Source organism: Toxotes jaculatrix, chromosome 24, assembly GCF_017976425.1.
Source record: "Toxotes jaculatrix isolate fToxJac2 chromosome 24, fToxJac2.pri, whole genome shotgun sequence".
In the NCBI taxonomy this organism is placed as follows: Eukaryota; Metazoa; Chordata; class Actinopteri; family Toxotidae; genus Toxotes; species Toxotes jaculatrix.
Window position 1 is genome coordinate 7,704,844 of NC_054417.1, and position 15,130 is coordinate 7,719,973.

Genomic DNA, 15,130 nt, shown 5'->3' on the forward strand with positions numbered 1-15,130 from the left:
TGTGTGTGTGTGTGTGTGTGTGTGTGTGTGCGTGTGTGTGTGTGTGTGTGTGTGCGTGTGTGTGTGTGTGTGTGTGTTGCAGCTCACCGCCCTCATCTGCGGCTTCATTATCAAGCTGAGGAACTGTCTCCGTGACAACGGATTCCTCCGACAGCTCTACACCATCGGCCTGCTGGCTCAGTTTGAGTCCCTGCTCAGTACCTACGGTACAAATACACACACATACACACTCTCTGCAGCTCTTTAAAAGTCTTTAGCAGAAGGTATTAAAAAGTCTTAAATTTAATTCTCTTATATTCTCTACATGTTCTCTTTCCTGTATGGGCAGAAATATTAGTTTTAAGATGGTTTTGTATCCGACTGCTGCTGTCGAGAGTCGTTACACATCACTAAACTAAACGTGGGATTGTTGTGACAGTGGATTATGTCGCAGTTTCAGTCAGCACAATCAGACCTGTGGCAAACACTGTCACTATTGCTGTTTACAGTAGGAAGCTCATTGACTCATAATAGACAAAACAGAGCTGAAACAGATTTATCATTTTTATGCGACAGACGTGGCATCAACTCCATTGGTTTGTGAACTTACTCTCTGATACATTTCTGCTGCTCACCCATTATAAATGTGTGTGTTTTAGGAGAGGAGCTGTCCATGTTGGAGGACATGAGCGTCGGCATCATGGATTTGCGTAATGTTACCTTTAAGGTAAAAAGACGTGATGTGCAGTAGTTTGGTTTGGCTCTGTTTTCAGCATATTAATCATTCTTCGTTGCTCACAACACAGAAGAGTCACAGTGACAACATCAGTGACACATGCAGCCCCTGGCATTAAGCAGATATTACAAAACTGAAGTTGTCATATTATTAAAAAAGTCTACATATATTTTACCTTACTCGCAGGTGACCCAGGCTACCGGCAGCTCAGCGCCCGACATGTTGCCGATCATCACCGGGAACCGGGACGGCTTCAACGTCCGTATCCCGCTGCCAGGAACCATGTTTGACGCTTTACCACGGGAGATCCAGAGTGGCATGTTGCTGAGGGTTCAGCCGGTGCACTTCAACGTCGGCATCAACGAACAGCAGACGCTGGCTGAGAAGTGCGTGAGGAGGAGAAGAAAAGATGGATTAACTGTGGCGTGTTTCAGTGCAGCCTCAGGTCGATCAGTGAACAGAGCGATGGCAGTTTTGTCTAAGAAAAACTTGTCTTTGTTTTTGTTGTTCAGGTTTGGAGACACATCTCTGCAGGAGATCATCAACTTGGAGAGTCTGAGCAGGCTAAATTCATACTATGAACAGTTCAAAGAAGTCCTGCCTGAGGACTGTAAGTACGACAGTGTGCTAATAACAGAGCAAGTTACTGGTACACTTGATTTTTTTTTCTTATAGAGGACATAGAAAGATTTATTTCCCTTCTTTTTTTCCCCCTTATCCACATTTCCCATCAACCCCCCTCCACCCCGCAGGCCTCCCGAGGTCTCGTTCTCAGACTTGTCTTCCTGAGCTGCTGAGGTTTCTGGGGCAGAACGTCCACGCCCGGAAAAACAAGAACGTGGATATCCTCTGGCAGGCTGCCGAGGTGACGTTTCTGGAACATACTGGACAGATTTTCATCCAGTGTTTACATATGTTGTCCTAAAACATGAAGCAAATTATTGTTGTAATATCTAAAAAAAAAAAGTCAGGAGTATCCTGGATTTGTATGCTAATGTCAGCAAGTCTGTGTTAATTGTATCAGTATATAAATCAGATATTAATCATATTATACAAATGTAAAAATACCCACAATTGTATGCTATTATTTTAAGGCAAAGCTGCTCTTTCCTGTTCACCCATAACTCAAACGTGTCTTCCCTCCTGATCTCAGATTTGTCGCCGGCTGAACGGGGTTCGTTTTACCAGCTGCAAAAGCGCCAAAGACCGCACGGCCATGTCGGTGACTCTGGAGCAGTGCCTGATCCTGCAGCATGAACACGGCATGGCGCCGCAGGTCTTCACGCAGGCCCTCGACTGCATGCGCAGGTAGGACGCCATCACAGTGAATGAATACAAAACACACCACTACAAATCACACCTGGGCAAAAAAACAAAGAAGCCAGCTTTTCTTTTCATCTGTACTATAAAGCCATTGATTTATTTGAGTTTTTTTAATAGCTTTAATCGATGATTTAATAGTTTAGTTAATAGTTTTAAAATGAAGGTTTTGCCCACGTGCGATTTAAAAGGTTATGCCATTGCCTGCTTTCTGAACTGAACTGGAGTTTCTGATTCGTCTCAAAGGGGATGCTTGAATATATTGAAATTCAGTTGGTTACGTACTTCACCAGACTCTTGTCAAAAAACTTGAAATTTAGTTGATAACCATTCTTTTTTGGAGACAAGAATGTGACAATGGTCTGGAGAAGAGTTACCTAACTGAAATTCAAGTGAGAGGATCTTCCTTTGATTGTGTATTTTGGGTGTTTGTTGGTTTGTCTGCGTCTTTTTTGTCTGTCCATCTGTCTGCACAACATTGTCTTGTCTGTCTTTTCTGTCTGTATGTCCAAGGCTAGCCTACGCCGTTTCAGAGTCTGAGTTGCTGGCAGAGTATTTATTTGTATTATCGAAGCACTTGACCAACCATCGTCATTATCTTTTTCTTTTCTTTAATCCCTCCTTTACTTTTCATTCATTCATGTCCAAAGTATGTCGGAGCCCCCTCCTGTTGAAAGGGGATAAAGAAAGATTTAGTTTGTCTTTACATCACAGTCACGTCAGAGTTTGAGTAAAATGCTGCCCTCTTAAAGCAAAGCAGCAGCACTTCACCACTTCAGGCTGTGCATTTTAAAAGGTTGGTTCGCCCAAATTACAAAACACTATTTCACCTCTTCTGGTATCTAGGTATCTATGTTCTGAGTTCAGTTGAATATCCTGTGTTTGGGAAAAAGACATTATGTATTAACAGAAACAAAAAACAAACAATATATGAGACAGGAAACTGTGGCTGATGAGTTTAGGTGTGCAGGGAATTTATGGTCTCAAACACAATGTTATTGATATTGATCCACAGAGTTAAATGTGATTTCCCACTAGAGGACAGTCACAGTATTTATGGCCTCTTTTAAAGTTCCTGCTACTCTCAGTAACAATATGATAAGGACGTAAATTTATATTCAAGTGTTTGTGATTTTCTGTGTCAGAACAGTTGTGTGTCCAAAGTGGAGTTTTATGTGGCTTTATGTTGTAGATATTTTGTTGTTAAGCCCGTGTAAACGATGTAATCGCACCTGTACCTGTGCTCAATAAAAGCTGCACTCCCACAGATACTCGCATGATACAATGTCTCTTCACCTTTTCCTCCCCCTTTTTCTCCTCCTCACATTTCTGCCTTTTCCCTCCCCCTCCCCACCTCATCAGCCGACGAGCATGAAAATAGCTTCTTGATCATTTTTAGAGTTTGCTTTATTTCCCCGTGGAATGGTTTTAAACTGTGATGCATGATGGGAAAAGCTTGGAGATTTTACATCCCTGCCCTCCAGACGTCCCCTTCATTACCCCTTTTTCCTTCTCATCCATAAGTAGTTGAAAATGAACAAAGTAAATGGACAATACACCCTTAAAAAACATTTTGAAGTTAAGTTTGTAACTTTTTGGCGCTTACTGCTTTCTAAGCATTTATTATTGAAAAAGGTAACACCTCTAACAGCATGCTAGCTTTCTATGCAAACTGTTTGAAGTCCCAAGTTCCTTTTACCCCTTCCATTTAAAGGATGTTTTTCCTGTGAGCGCTTGGTTTTCATTTGTCACAAGTGAAACGTTTTTCCTGTCACTTTTCCCTCCTTTCCCTTCTCCTTCTTCACCCCATGTCTTAGAGTATATAAACATGGAGAGCCATTGCTGTGTTTTCTTATCTTCTTTCCTTTTCTGATAGAAACATCTTTCTTAATTTTCTCTTTTTTCTCTCTCCTCTCTTCCTCGTTTTCCTCCTCCTCTGTTTCCCGTGACATGATTTCTGTTTGTTTGATCGGCTCATATTTGCGGGATTGATTTACTGTGGTTGGTTCGTAATTCATTTCCATTTGTTGTGACTTCAATATGATTTTTTTATTACTTTTTGAAATGTGGTTATTATTTTCCTGCCACACCATGAAATCTGTTGCCCCTCATCGTGGCTGTGGCTTCTTCATATCGTGATTTGTGGCCACGTCTCCCGTTATTTTGCCATTCCACCTCTGTGCATGCCATCTGTTTACTTTGGCTTTGGTGCGACACATGCTGCTCCTTCCCCTTTAATCTCCCTCCCTTCCTCTTCTTCTTCCTTCCTTCCTTCTTTTATCTTCCTTCTTATTTCCTCCTAACACTCTCCTTCCTCCTCCATCACCTTTTTCCCTCTCTCACTGCCCCCATACTTTTTCCTCATCTGTTTCCCTCTTCTGTGCATTTCCTAACCTCTCCCCCACCACCTCCCTTCCTCCAACTTTTTTTGCTGCTCCACACCTCCTCCTCCTGTTACTCCTCTTCTTCCTCCCACCCCCGTGGCACGGCAGCATTGGGACGAGGGAGGGGGTGATCCAGAAGAACCTAAGCGGCTTGCTGCCGGTGCGTGACTTCCGGCTGGACCCCAGCCTCCTGTACTCGCTGCCCCTGCTGGCCCTCAGCCCCAACCTCCTGGTGGTGTGGATCTTCCTCAGCGTGGCTTATTTCCTGGCCAAGCTCCGCTGCAGCTGAACGGCCACGAGCAGCTCTCTGGCAGGAGTGACTGACCGAATGTAAAACGTAACACACGTCCGTGGTTTCTGAGGAGGGGTGGGAATACTCCACACTGAGTCCTGAGGGTGTTTCTGAAACTGTGCCACTGTCCTGTGAGTGTGCATGGAATTCATGCACACTAATGCTGTACAGTATGTACACACCGTCCCACCCTGACTAAGGGCTTTTCACAACTAATGCCCCATCGATCAAGGGCCACGCCCTGCCCTTTTTTGTTTATGGACACGTTCTCATGGTTTTTTTTTTCTCTTTCCAACTTAACATGGTTGGCGAAGCCTGGAAAAGTATTATAATCAGTTACTATATCTCAGTTAAGATATGATGATTTACTTTGTGAGGCTACAGACATCATAGGTTTGACATTGAGATTATAACCACACTAAGCTGGCTAAATCTGAAAACCCAGTTTACACGTGTGCATTTTATGCAACTTTATACGTCTACTGCACCACGTCAGGGGCAAATACTGTACTTTTTACTCCTCTACATTTATCTGAAACTTACTAGTTTATTTGTAAATTATGATTTTACACACAGGCTGTGACATTAAAATGCTGCTTACCTGTTAAAGCATCAGTAATAATATTACAATAATATGATATATATAGTAATATAACACCCTGAAATCAGGCCAGTGAGTACTTATACTTTAAATACTTTCTAGTGTATTTTGCTAATAGCGCTTTCTAATGAAATCATTATTTTATGATTGTAAAGCTGTGTGACAAAATTAAATAAATAGAGGTTAAAATTATTATCCTCAAGATTTCAGCCCTGGTGGAACAGTCGCAGGTCTCTGTGATAAATTTCCTGTGACTATTTCACAATAAAAGTCATGATTAGGAAAGCAGTTCCCTCCTTCCTTTCCCATGCACACAAAAACATCAGATTGGATCTTTTAAAAAAGTGAGAAAGACCGAGATGGAGAGAAAAAGCTGTATTCAAATTCAGCCAGCTTAGTGTGAACGTAGTCCGAGTCATTTCATGTGAATAATCTTCAGATATAAACATTGTGGCCTCGCTAACAGCTGTACTGCACAGCCGCCATAAGCATGCATGTCTGGATGATTATGGCAGACAGTGTTCACGACACTGACGATGAACTCTGGGGAAACTTTGCTTCTAAACTGTACCAGTGTCAGAGAATCTCCATGTTTTTAGTATACAGCGCCCTCTAAAGGACAGATGCTGTTCCACCATTTCTGGTCTGTGTGACTGCGAGTGAGTGCTCTGCCTTATTCTTTATTGTTACAACAACAAACACTCACTGATAACAAACTAGAAAGCCGCAGTTTGTGAAACTTAGACCAGAAACCCTAACTGAGATGTGAATATGTATGAAAATAAGCAGATTATATATTCATTTTGATTTCAGGAAAGAGTTATTGTTGATAGTAGCTACCATTATGAAAAAATATCCCATTAATATTTTAAGCTTGGCACAAACAGCTGGCTCGTTTCATTTTGTGCAATACATTTAGCTTGTTTGATTTCTCATTGTCTTCCATGTGCTTTTGCACTTACCTGACAAGCTAAACTGGAGAGAGCAGAGGCTTTTATTTTGTGCCAAAATGAATCAAGTATACTTTAGCTTATATATATTTTTTCAGACAGTATTTGCTGATTTTATTTCTTTAGGTCTTCCTGCTTTTGTAGACAGTAGACAGAGCTTGTTTGCTTCTACTTCAGCCTTTGCACTTACCAGCAGATCTGGGTCTGATATTACCTCTCACTGACTGAAATTATCCAGACTTAAGCCTTTACCTGGGAGTTTGAACAGACAGTATTAGTATTAGGAATACAAGAATAATTAAGAAAATTATTCAGTCTAATCAATTATCTGTTTTCCACTATATCACATCAGTGGATAATTGATAATAAGTATCTTAAAATGCTGATGCAATGTATTTATAGCAGGTATATAATGAAGTGAACTCATATAAAAACCTCAGCCAGACTAAGATGATTATACCAGGTGCAGTTCAATGAAAACTTGGGTGCATAAATGTTATATTCCTTTATTTGCTGCATACAAGGCGCCTCTGCACCCTCCTTTTCATGTGGCTAAGAGCGTTTTAAATACCTTGCATTCCTTTACATAAGCAACAGAGCAGAAAGCCCAGGGATCAGGCCTCGTGACATGCGTGATCCATTTCACTCATTTCTTAAAGATAAGGAACTGTGTGATTGAAGGGAAATATGTGCATTTTCCTGTGTAGCAAGTTGTAGCAGAAAAAAAACCACCTTCAGCTTTATATTTGCACACTGTGTCTGCTAATCTTGTATGCACTGTAGTCATGTAAAGTGTTAACGTGTCGGGAGCAAGCGTTGTTTGTGTGACCCTGCGTGCAGAACAGTATTAACGCAGGAAAAATAATATGTGACGTCCTCATGGAAAAATGGGGAGAAATACCTCTCGACTTGTCCTTTAAATTTAAAGACCGTTTCCACATCACTCACTTTTTTTAACACCAGAAACCCCTGGGCTGTTCTGTCCTGACTGAGGTTTAAGTTCAGTTCATTTGTAAAATCAGTGACAAGTCACTTAGTTTTAACTCCCCGAGGCCGAGTGTTTGCTCTCACCCTCACTGAGAGCAGCCAACAACGGCACACTGGGTTTTTTTCTGGGGGGAGGCTGGGGGGCACTTTAATTGATCCCAGTGTGCCTCATCAGATACAGTAAGTCGGTAACTCAACCCACATCTGCTCTGCAGCTTTCATGCCAATGCAGTGAAGATTAGCTCTGTCTTGCCAATTGACAAAGTTAAATCTTTGTGTTTTCTAGGATGCAGTTTCTAATTGGCTGATGTTGGAATGTATTACTGTAGGATATTCAGGGGAAATGAGTTTGATTATGCAGTGTAGTGCTGAATTTATCTGTACCTGTTTACATTCATCCAGATGTTGACAAACACAAAGACAAACTGGTACAGATGCAGTTATTGTAGTTAATATTAGCTTTACAGAGTGGAGTGGTGTAGAGCGGAAAAACAGATGTTACTGATGGACCATGTGACGAGTTGACTTAGTTTGTAGTTAAGCTGTAAGATGAGTGAATGAATGTGTCCATGTTTGTGCCAAAGGCGTCAGTCAGGTGTTTATCAGGTGAATTCAGGTGTGTGGGATCTGTGTTTGCGAAAAGAGATCAAATCAGAATACATGTGATGTGTTTGTCTGAATTCAGTCCTCTACAGTGTAGTTTCTGTGTCCTAGAAAGGAGAGAAATACACTAGAAAATGAGTTCAGTTTCTCTTGTTTCAGTCGTTTTAAAGCCACAATCCTGGAATATAATCTGACTGAATTATTATTTTTATTTTATCATTATTTTTGTCTATAAAATGGTGAGATGATGGTGTTCAGTGATGCTGTACGTATGCAAACACTTCTTACTTCTCATTGTTGTATTTTTGTGGTAAACAGTGTTAAAGCTCACAGTCGTATTTCCCAGCTACTGTCACCACCTGTACTGCTTCATACCAACTGATTAGGAATATTGTGTACGTGTTGACACTGTTTAGAGCTACCTCTGTGAGACAGAAGTTACAGCATATTACAGAACCTAGAGTTTATTTTAAAATATTATTAATACAAAATGCATAATCACTGAGCAGCAGGGATGTGAGAAAGTGGTAGTTTTCTGTAAAACGTGTTCAAGAATAAGTCCCAGTGAATTAATATTTTCAACTTCAGATGCACTTCTGATTAATGCCCCATACTTTAACATGTAGTTACACTAAAGTGCTTCCTAAAAAACCTTCTATCATTGACCTTATAGAGAAACATCTCAGTTTTGCCAATTTTTTTCTTCCTTTATTTTTTTTATTCTTAGGAATCCAGATGTATCAGAGAATATATTTGTACCGCTGTACATAAATTGTATTTAAATGCTTGTATTGCCTAAATGCTATTGTCTTAAGTTATTCCAAAGCAGATATATAAATAATCTATAAAATATGATTACTATGCTTGTGCCATAACTGTCATGCTGTCGTCACTTTATATCACAGCATGTGTCTGTGTGGTTACTGTAATATGCACATTTATGTGTTTTTGTTTATCGCAACTATTAACTGTTAATTTAATTACATATTAGTGACATAATAACAGTTTGCAGTTACTTTTAAACCCCTGTTAAAACTTAAATGACAGGATAAATATGATGTAAACTGGTTATTTGTAATATTTGAATTAAAAACTAACAACAAACTGTTATTATGTTAAAAGGAGGTTATTGCATTTACATGTGTAACCTGACCTGAGGAGTTTCCTTTCAGTGTTGACCAAACCGATGGATTTTGGAGTCAAATATCACATTTTTGGTTTCTGTGTTTCTTTTCCACATTTATTTACAATCAGTGCTTTTCTACTGAGACTCAGCAGCAGTTTAATGTCTAAAGCTTTAGCCGCGCTGTGTCCCATGCTACGTGTTGCACTAAATGTACCACAAACCCAAGAGAACCTCCAGTCAGTGAGTCCTGAAAGCCGCTGTCCTCCTGTAATAAATGTTTTCTGCCTCCAACTGCAGAACATAAACAGATCCCAGTGATACTTTGTGGTCTTTAAAGTTCATTTGATTTTGTGCTGGAGACAAAAAAAATCGCTCTTTCTCTCATGTTTTTTTTAATTTATGCTTTGAAAAGAAGAACAAGGCTCTTTTCTTTAACTTAAACTGGTTTAGATTCTCACCGGTTATATGTCAGTGTCAATGTGTGTGTTTGTGTGTATGTCGTTGCATGTTTGCATAATTGTTCTTTGCACTGACCATATCTCTGGTTGTTCCTCATTCAGTCTAAAGCAGCCTGAAGATATCTTTGAACCTCCACTGATCATCAGTTAGAGACGCAACAACACCACCAGTAGCACTCAGTCTGTCTGCCAGTCATTTTAAAATCTGTCTGTGAACATCCTCCCCCTCTGTCTCCTCCTCCCTCCCCCTCTGTCTCCTCCTCCCTCTTCCTCTGTCTCCTCAGTGAGGGCTGCAGACGAGAAAACACAGTGAAGAACGTCGGATGCCGAAAGTACGCGTTCAACTCGCTGCAGCTCAAAGCCTTCCCCAAACACTACCGACCACCTGACGGCACCTACGGCAAAGTCGAAACCTGATTGGACTGCAGAGAGCTGTAGACCAGGATGTTTGGATATTATTGGACTACTGTGTTTTAGGAAGACCAAGATCAGACAGGGGACAATCAAGACACTGTTCACAAACAGAATCTGTTTTATTTGACCATCAGGTCACCTGGTTACTGTTTCAGGTTTTAGATTTGAGTTGTTTGGACGTGTACTCAGTGATTCTGTGTCACACTAAACCCACAGATTTCAACAAGCTTATTATAATTACTGATTTTCGGTGCTGTATTAGTTGCTTATGTCATATTATGCATAACATGCTGAATATGAGAATATGTTTCCAGGTAGCTAAATGGCAAGCTCCTGAGTTTTTTTTTTTTTGTTTTTTTACAAAAATGTGCATAACCAGCACAGCCTCATTCAATCAAGCACTGATATAATCAATATTAACCACACAAACATTTATATTTATGTTCTTTTATCCCCTGTCGACCCACAGTATTAGGACAGATGTGTTTTCACATTATGCCTTTCATGTATCTATGCAGTTAGGTTGTCCTCTACTTTGCATTAAATATTTAGGCTCATCAAAACTGAAAAAAAACTGTTCACCATAATGAACTGACCCTTACCAGCTTTAGAGCAGCTGACCCTGACCACTGACCTCCTCATGGTGACTGGAAAGGAAAATTGAAGTAAAATTTAGAACAATGTCAAAACTTTTCTCAAAAGGAGGCGAGAAGATGGAGAACAAGCAGTCAAATTTAAAATCAAAGGATAAAGTTGGCTGATCACAGTTGGAGAAAGTAAATCTCTCAGCACAGTGAGACATAACGAAATCAGAAAAAAGTAAATATGAATATGAAATATGTTTCTATGCAGTTTGTTTTCATACTTATTTTTGATTTTAAAGAACATCTGCAAACTGTAGACACATTTCTACTTGAAAATGTCAGATTGAGACAAGTGTTGTGGACCTTTTCCTTCACTGAGCAAACAAGACTATCAAACTGCCACGTTAATCTGCAATGACCTGTCTGTACCACAAGGGGGAGATATTTCACTGTAAAGCCACTTTGCAGCTGTTTGTACTTCACATTTCAGCAGTTCACCACCTCATGTGACATATTTTTGAGTATAATGCTTCTTACTGTGACATGAACTACACTGTCAGAATCACTGCTGATGGAAAGCCCACTGCAGTCCACATTTATAACTGTATGTACATGTTCCACTGAGGGAGGATGAGGTATTTTGTTCTGTCAGCATATCGTGTAGAACATTTGCCATTTTATTTTAAGACTGCAGTAGTTTCCGTTCTCACACACTGAAGGAGATCTGTGAAGGTTTTAATGTTGCTGTGTATTATAACTTGTCTATCTGACACTGAAATAAATATAAAATGGGTTTGTGTTTGGTTTTTTGTTGTTTTCAAATTATAAATATTTAAATATAGATAAACCTACTGAGTAAAAATTAAACCCTTTTATAAGGGCAGAAAAGTTGCAATAGAAGATTTAGCACCACATGGTCAAAAGTATATGGACATTCATGGCAGTGTGACGGTGATCATCCTGAACGACACCGGAAACACACCTCAGAGTTCAGTCCTCATCAGTTACACCTGAGCTTTTAACAGCGCGACAGGTCAAACTGTCTTCGCTGGAGAATAATCACTGAGAGAGCAGAGCTGATTCTCACACTCAAGTAAGTACCTTTATTTCCGGTTGCTGATATTTATTCTTTATTCTTTATTCTTTATTTACGCAGCGCGCACAGTTCGCTTTTCTCGGCCGAAAGCGAATATTGTTCGCCCAGCCTCTTGGCGGCGCCAGTGGTTCGTTCATCGTGTGCGACAGGCGAAGGAGAAGGGTGGGTGGGGAAAGAAGTCAAGAAGCACCAGAAACAGTGCAAAAAATATTAACTTTAATTATATTAATTATATTTTAATTTGTTTTAGTTCGCAAAATGTCAGAAAATAATCAGTAACGTTTTCAAATGACTTGTGTTTTTGGATCAACAGCCTAAAACTCAGATCTTTCCTATTTAATCCACAGTCATACAAAACAAAGCATCAGAGCTTTACATTTATGAAGCTGTAATTGTAAAATGTTTGCTTTTATTTTGCTATTTTTTTTCAATAGTTACCAAAACTGTTGCCAATATCTTTTCACCTTTAAAAATGCTGCAGTTTAAGTTTAGCTTCTCAGTTTTTGAATTGGCCTGAAAGCAAAAGCAGCAGGGGTGTCCACGTACTTTTGGCCACACAGTTACTGTACGGTAACAGGTGCAAGATAATCAGAGAAACATCCGGTTCCTCTGTCTAATTTTTAAATTAGATTTTAGTTTTTTCTTTTGCACAGAGTGAGAGCTCTGCTCATGCATCAGTGGGGTCATCTAATGCTGCTCATCATCTTTTCCTCCTCACTGTACCACAAAATGACTAAAAGACTCACAACTGCTGTTTTAAAAAATTCTGTAATCATGACAAACATCATAATTCTTATCATCCTTCAGCAAACAAATTGACCTTATTCACACTAAAAAACAACAACAACACAGTTTATGTGTGTTTAAATTTCCGTCATGTCACATGAAAACCTGAACAAATTGTGTGAAATTCACTCCAACACATCTAAGGGAAACCCAAACAGCTCTCAGAATGAACTGCTGCTGTGTTGTGAATGGGTATATATTGTGTGGAAGGCAGCACTAGCAGACAGTCCTCGGACACGGTGGTTCAAAGAAGCTTCACCAGCATGAACACGATTTTCTTCATCAGCCAAATCGTTGGCATCGTCCCCATCTCTGCTGTCCTGCTCTTCGTCCTGGCCAAGCTGGTTTCCCGCCGCCCCAGCAGCCATTTGCAGGACGGCTACGGCTACGCTGTGCTGATAACAGGCTGTGACAGCGGCTTTGGACACCAGCTGGCTCAGTGTTTGGACCACAAAGGGTTTGTGGTCTTCGCTGGGTGTTTGTCTCCAGAAGGAGCCGGAGCCCAGAGCCTGGCCAGACAGAGCTCCAGTAATCTGAAAATCCTCAAACTGGACGTCACCAGTGATGAAGAGGTGCAGCAGGCAAAGAAGACGGTCCAGGACAACCTGCCAGAGAAAGGTGAGAGTTTAGCACAGTGGGGAAAAAAACAACTTTTATTATTATTTCTAAACTTTTTTTTTTCCTGGTGTAAAAGTTAAATATCTTAATTTTGCAAAACTAAGAGAGTAAGTATCTCAAAACTTAGACTTATCACATAAATGTGACTCACAATGTGAAAACTCTGACTTAGAGTGAAATTCTTTCAGTTTAACATTTCATACAGCGTCTGAAGAAATAATTGTTGACTCAGATATTTGAAATTGCTTGATCACATTGGATGCAAACTGAAATATTTCATCCTGGCTGCTTGTTTAAAGTGCTCATTAAATCACATGTAACACCATCTGTGTAATGCATACATAGCCTTCATGTTCTTTAAAGTTCCGTCTTCTCTTCCTGGAGAATGACCTGTGACCTTTATGCTTCCTCAGGGCTGTGGGCCGTCGTGAATAACGCTGGGATCTCAGACTGGGCCGAGATCGAGTGGAGCACCATCGAAGATTTCCGCAAAATGGTCGACATCAACCTGTTTGGCTGCATCAGGACCTCCATTGCATTTCTGCCTCTGGTTCGTGCTGCTAAAGGTAAGAAAACGTGAAACTCTCTGCTCTATAACCTCACTCTCTCACTGCAGTGGATGAAAATACAGTTTTGTTTTTTCTGGCTGCCACAGGTCGGATGGTTTATGTTTCAAGCATCTTTGCCTTCTTCAACTGCCTGAACATGGGAGCGTACAGTGTGTCAAAGAGGGGTCTGGAGGCGTTTGCGGATTGCTTGAGGGTTGAAATGGCCAGTTTTGATGTGAAGGTACAGTGATTCCGGAAAAACCACACACAAACAAATCCTGTGACACTGTGAAGCATGAGGCGTGACACAGTGGGAATTCTGCGGTAGATAAAATGAGACGCCTGCGGGCGAATGGGAAGGAAACTAACTTTCAGAGTTTGCAGGCTTGTTTTTTAATTTATTTTATTAAGTATAAAATCCGCATGAGTTTTATTATAACAACACTGTGCAGAGCTGAGTGTGCTATGTCATTGCTGCGCTCACACTAAGACTGAAAACAAGCCTTTCTTTGTCCTAAGATGATAAAATCATTTCTTTGAATCTCAGACAAATGCAGCATCCAGCTTATAAGTTTCCCTTTTTCAGGTCAGCATCATCCAGCCGGGTAACTTCGGCCGAGCCACCAACATCCTGAAGATGAAAACAGGTTCAGACATCTGGGAGAAACTAGATGACGAGCGGAAACACATGTTCAACCGACAGTACATCGACCTGGCCAACGACTACTTCAATTCAACGTGCAAGGCGGGATTCAAGGACGCCGACATGGTCATCAGGGCCATGCTGCACGCAGTCACATCACCTCAGCCGAACTACAGATACCTGCTGGTCTCTGCGATGGACAGGTTTTTCTTCCAGCTCTTCCCTTTTCTCCCCACCTTCCTCACTGACGCTGTGTTTTCTCTCAGCCCCATTTTCACTAAAAGAAAGGAAATGCTTTACGCTATGTAGGACAGAGGTTTGTTCAGAGTGAGGGACGGTGTCTCTCTGTTGGAATAAAAGTTAGATTTTTGTCATGAATCATTATTTTATCTTTATTTCTTATCATTTACTTATTTATGTACTTATTCTGTTATTATTGCTTTTGTACACTCTCTGCAAATGCAAATGTTCTTCCCTCAATTATTAAATAAAGAAAAAATAATTGACATATATATAATAAAAATGTGTGTGTGTGTACCTGTATAGTCATATACATATATGCCCTGTAGTTGCCAATAAATTAAATAATGATAGAAATTAAATCATAAATAAAAACAATAAAATATTTAACAGATGCCAAGAAAAAATGAAAATAGTGAATACATTAATAGATAAATACATAGATGCATTTTTCAACAAATAGATCAACAAAATCCTCAAAAACAAAATACAGTCTTTGTATCAGGCCTATATAACATCTGCAAACTTCCCCCATTTTAATATTTCATGGTTAAAGCAGCTATAATTGATCAATAAGTATTTAATAAAGGGATCAGTCTTTAGTGATGAAACTACAGAGGACAGTCGCTCACTTCTTCTGAGTAGGTTACGTTTTGGTAAAGATTTGAGAGTCTGGGGTGAGCTGAGGTTTTGGTAATAACACTTATCAGAACATCTTTCACTTCCTGGAAAGCAATAAAACAACAACAAAAAAGAAGAAACTAC

The 15,130-nt window shown here is 40.1% G+C and overlaps 2 protein-coding genes across 6 annotated transcripts in view; both read left to right on the forward strand.

Moving 5' to 3' along the window:
* Positions 1-11,227, forward strand: part of LOC121177815 (inositol polyphosphate-4-phosphatase type I A-like) — a 35,052-nt gene extending 23,825 nt beyond the window's left edge. For 4 of the 5 annotated variants that reach the window (XM_041032160.1, XM_041032163.1, XM_041032162.1 and 1 more), the window contains 7 exons: positions 83-206; positions 639-706; positions 902-1,101; positions 1,228-1,325; positions 1,468-1,580; positions 1,869-2,023; positions 9,721-11,227. In XM_041032160.1, the coding sequence (XP_040888094.1) occupies positions 83-206; positions 639-706; positions 902-1,101; positions 1,228-1,325; positions 1,468-1,580; positions 1,869-2,023; positions 9,721-9,853 (891 nt within the window). In that variant the 3' untranslated portion in view covers positions 9,854-11,227. Of the gene's footprint in view, positions 1-82; positions 207-638; positions 707-901; positions 1,102-1,227; positions 1,326-1,467; positions 1,581-1,868; positions 2,024-4,527; positions 5,235-9,720 lie in introns of those variants that run through there. The other variant, XM_041032164.1, reaches the window with a different exon arrangement.
* A 1,287-nt stretch (positions 11,228-12,514) lies between these two features.
* zgc:113142 (uncharacterized protein LOC503524 homolog) lies at positions 12,515-14,434 on the forward strand. The gene is made up of 4 exons (XM_041032803.1): positions 12,515-12,934; positions 13,348-13,500; positions 13,590-13,723; positions 14,069-14,434. The coding sequence occupies exons 1-4, from the start codon at positions 12,580-12,582 to the stop codon at positions 14,432-14,434; spliced, it is 1,008 nt and encodes a 335-aa protein (XP_040888737.1). The 5' UTR covers positions 12,515-12,579.
* Positions 14,435-15,130: the final 696 nt, after the last annotated feature.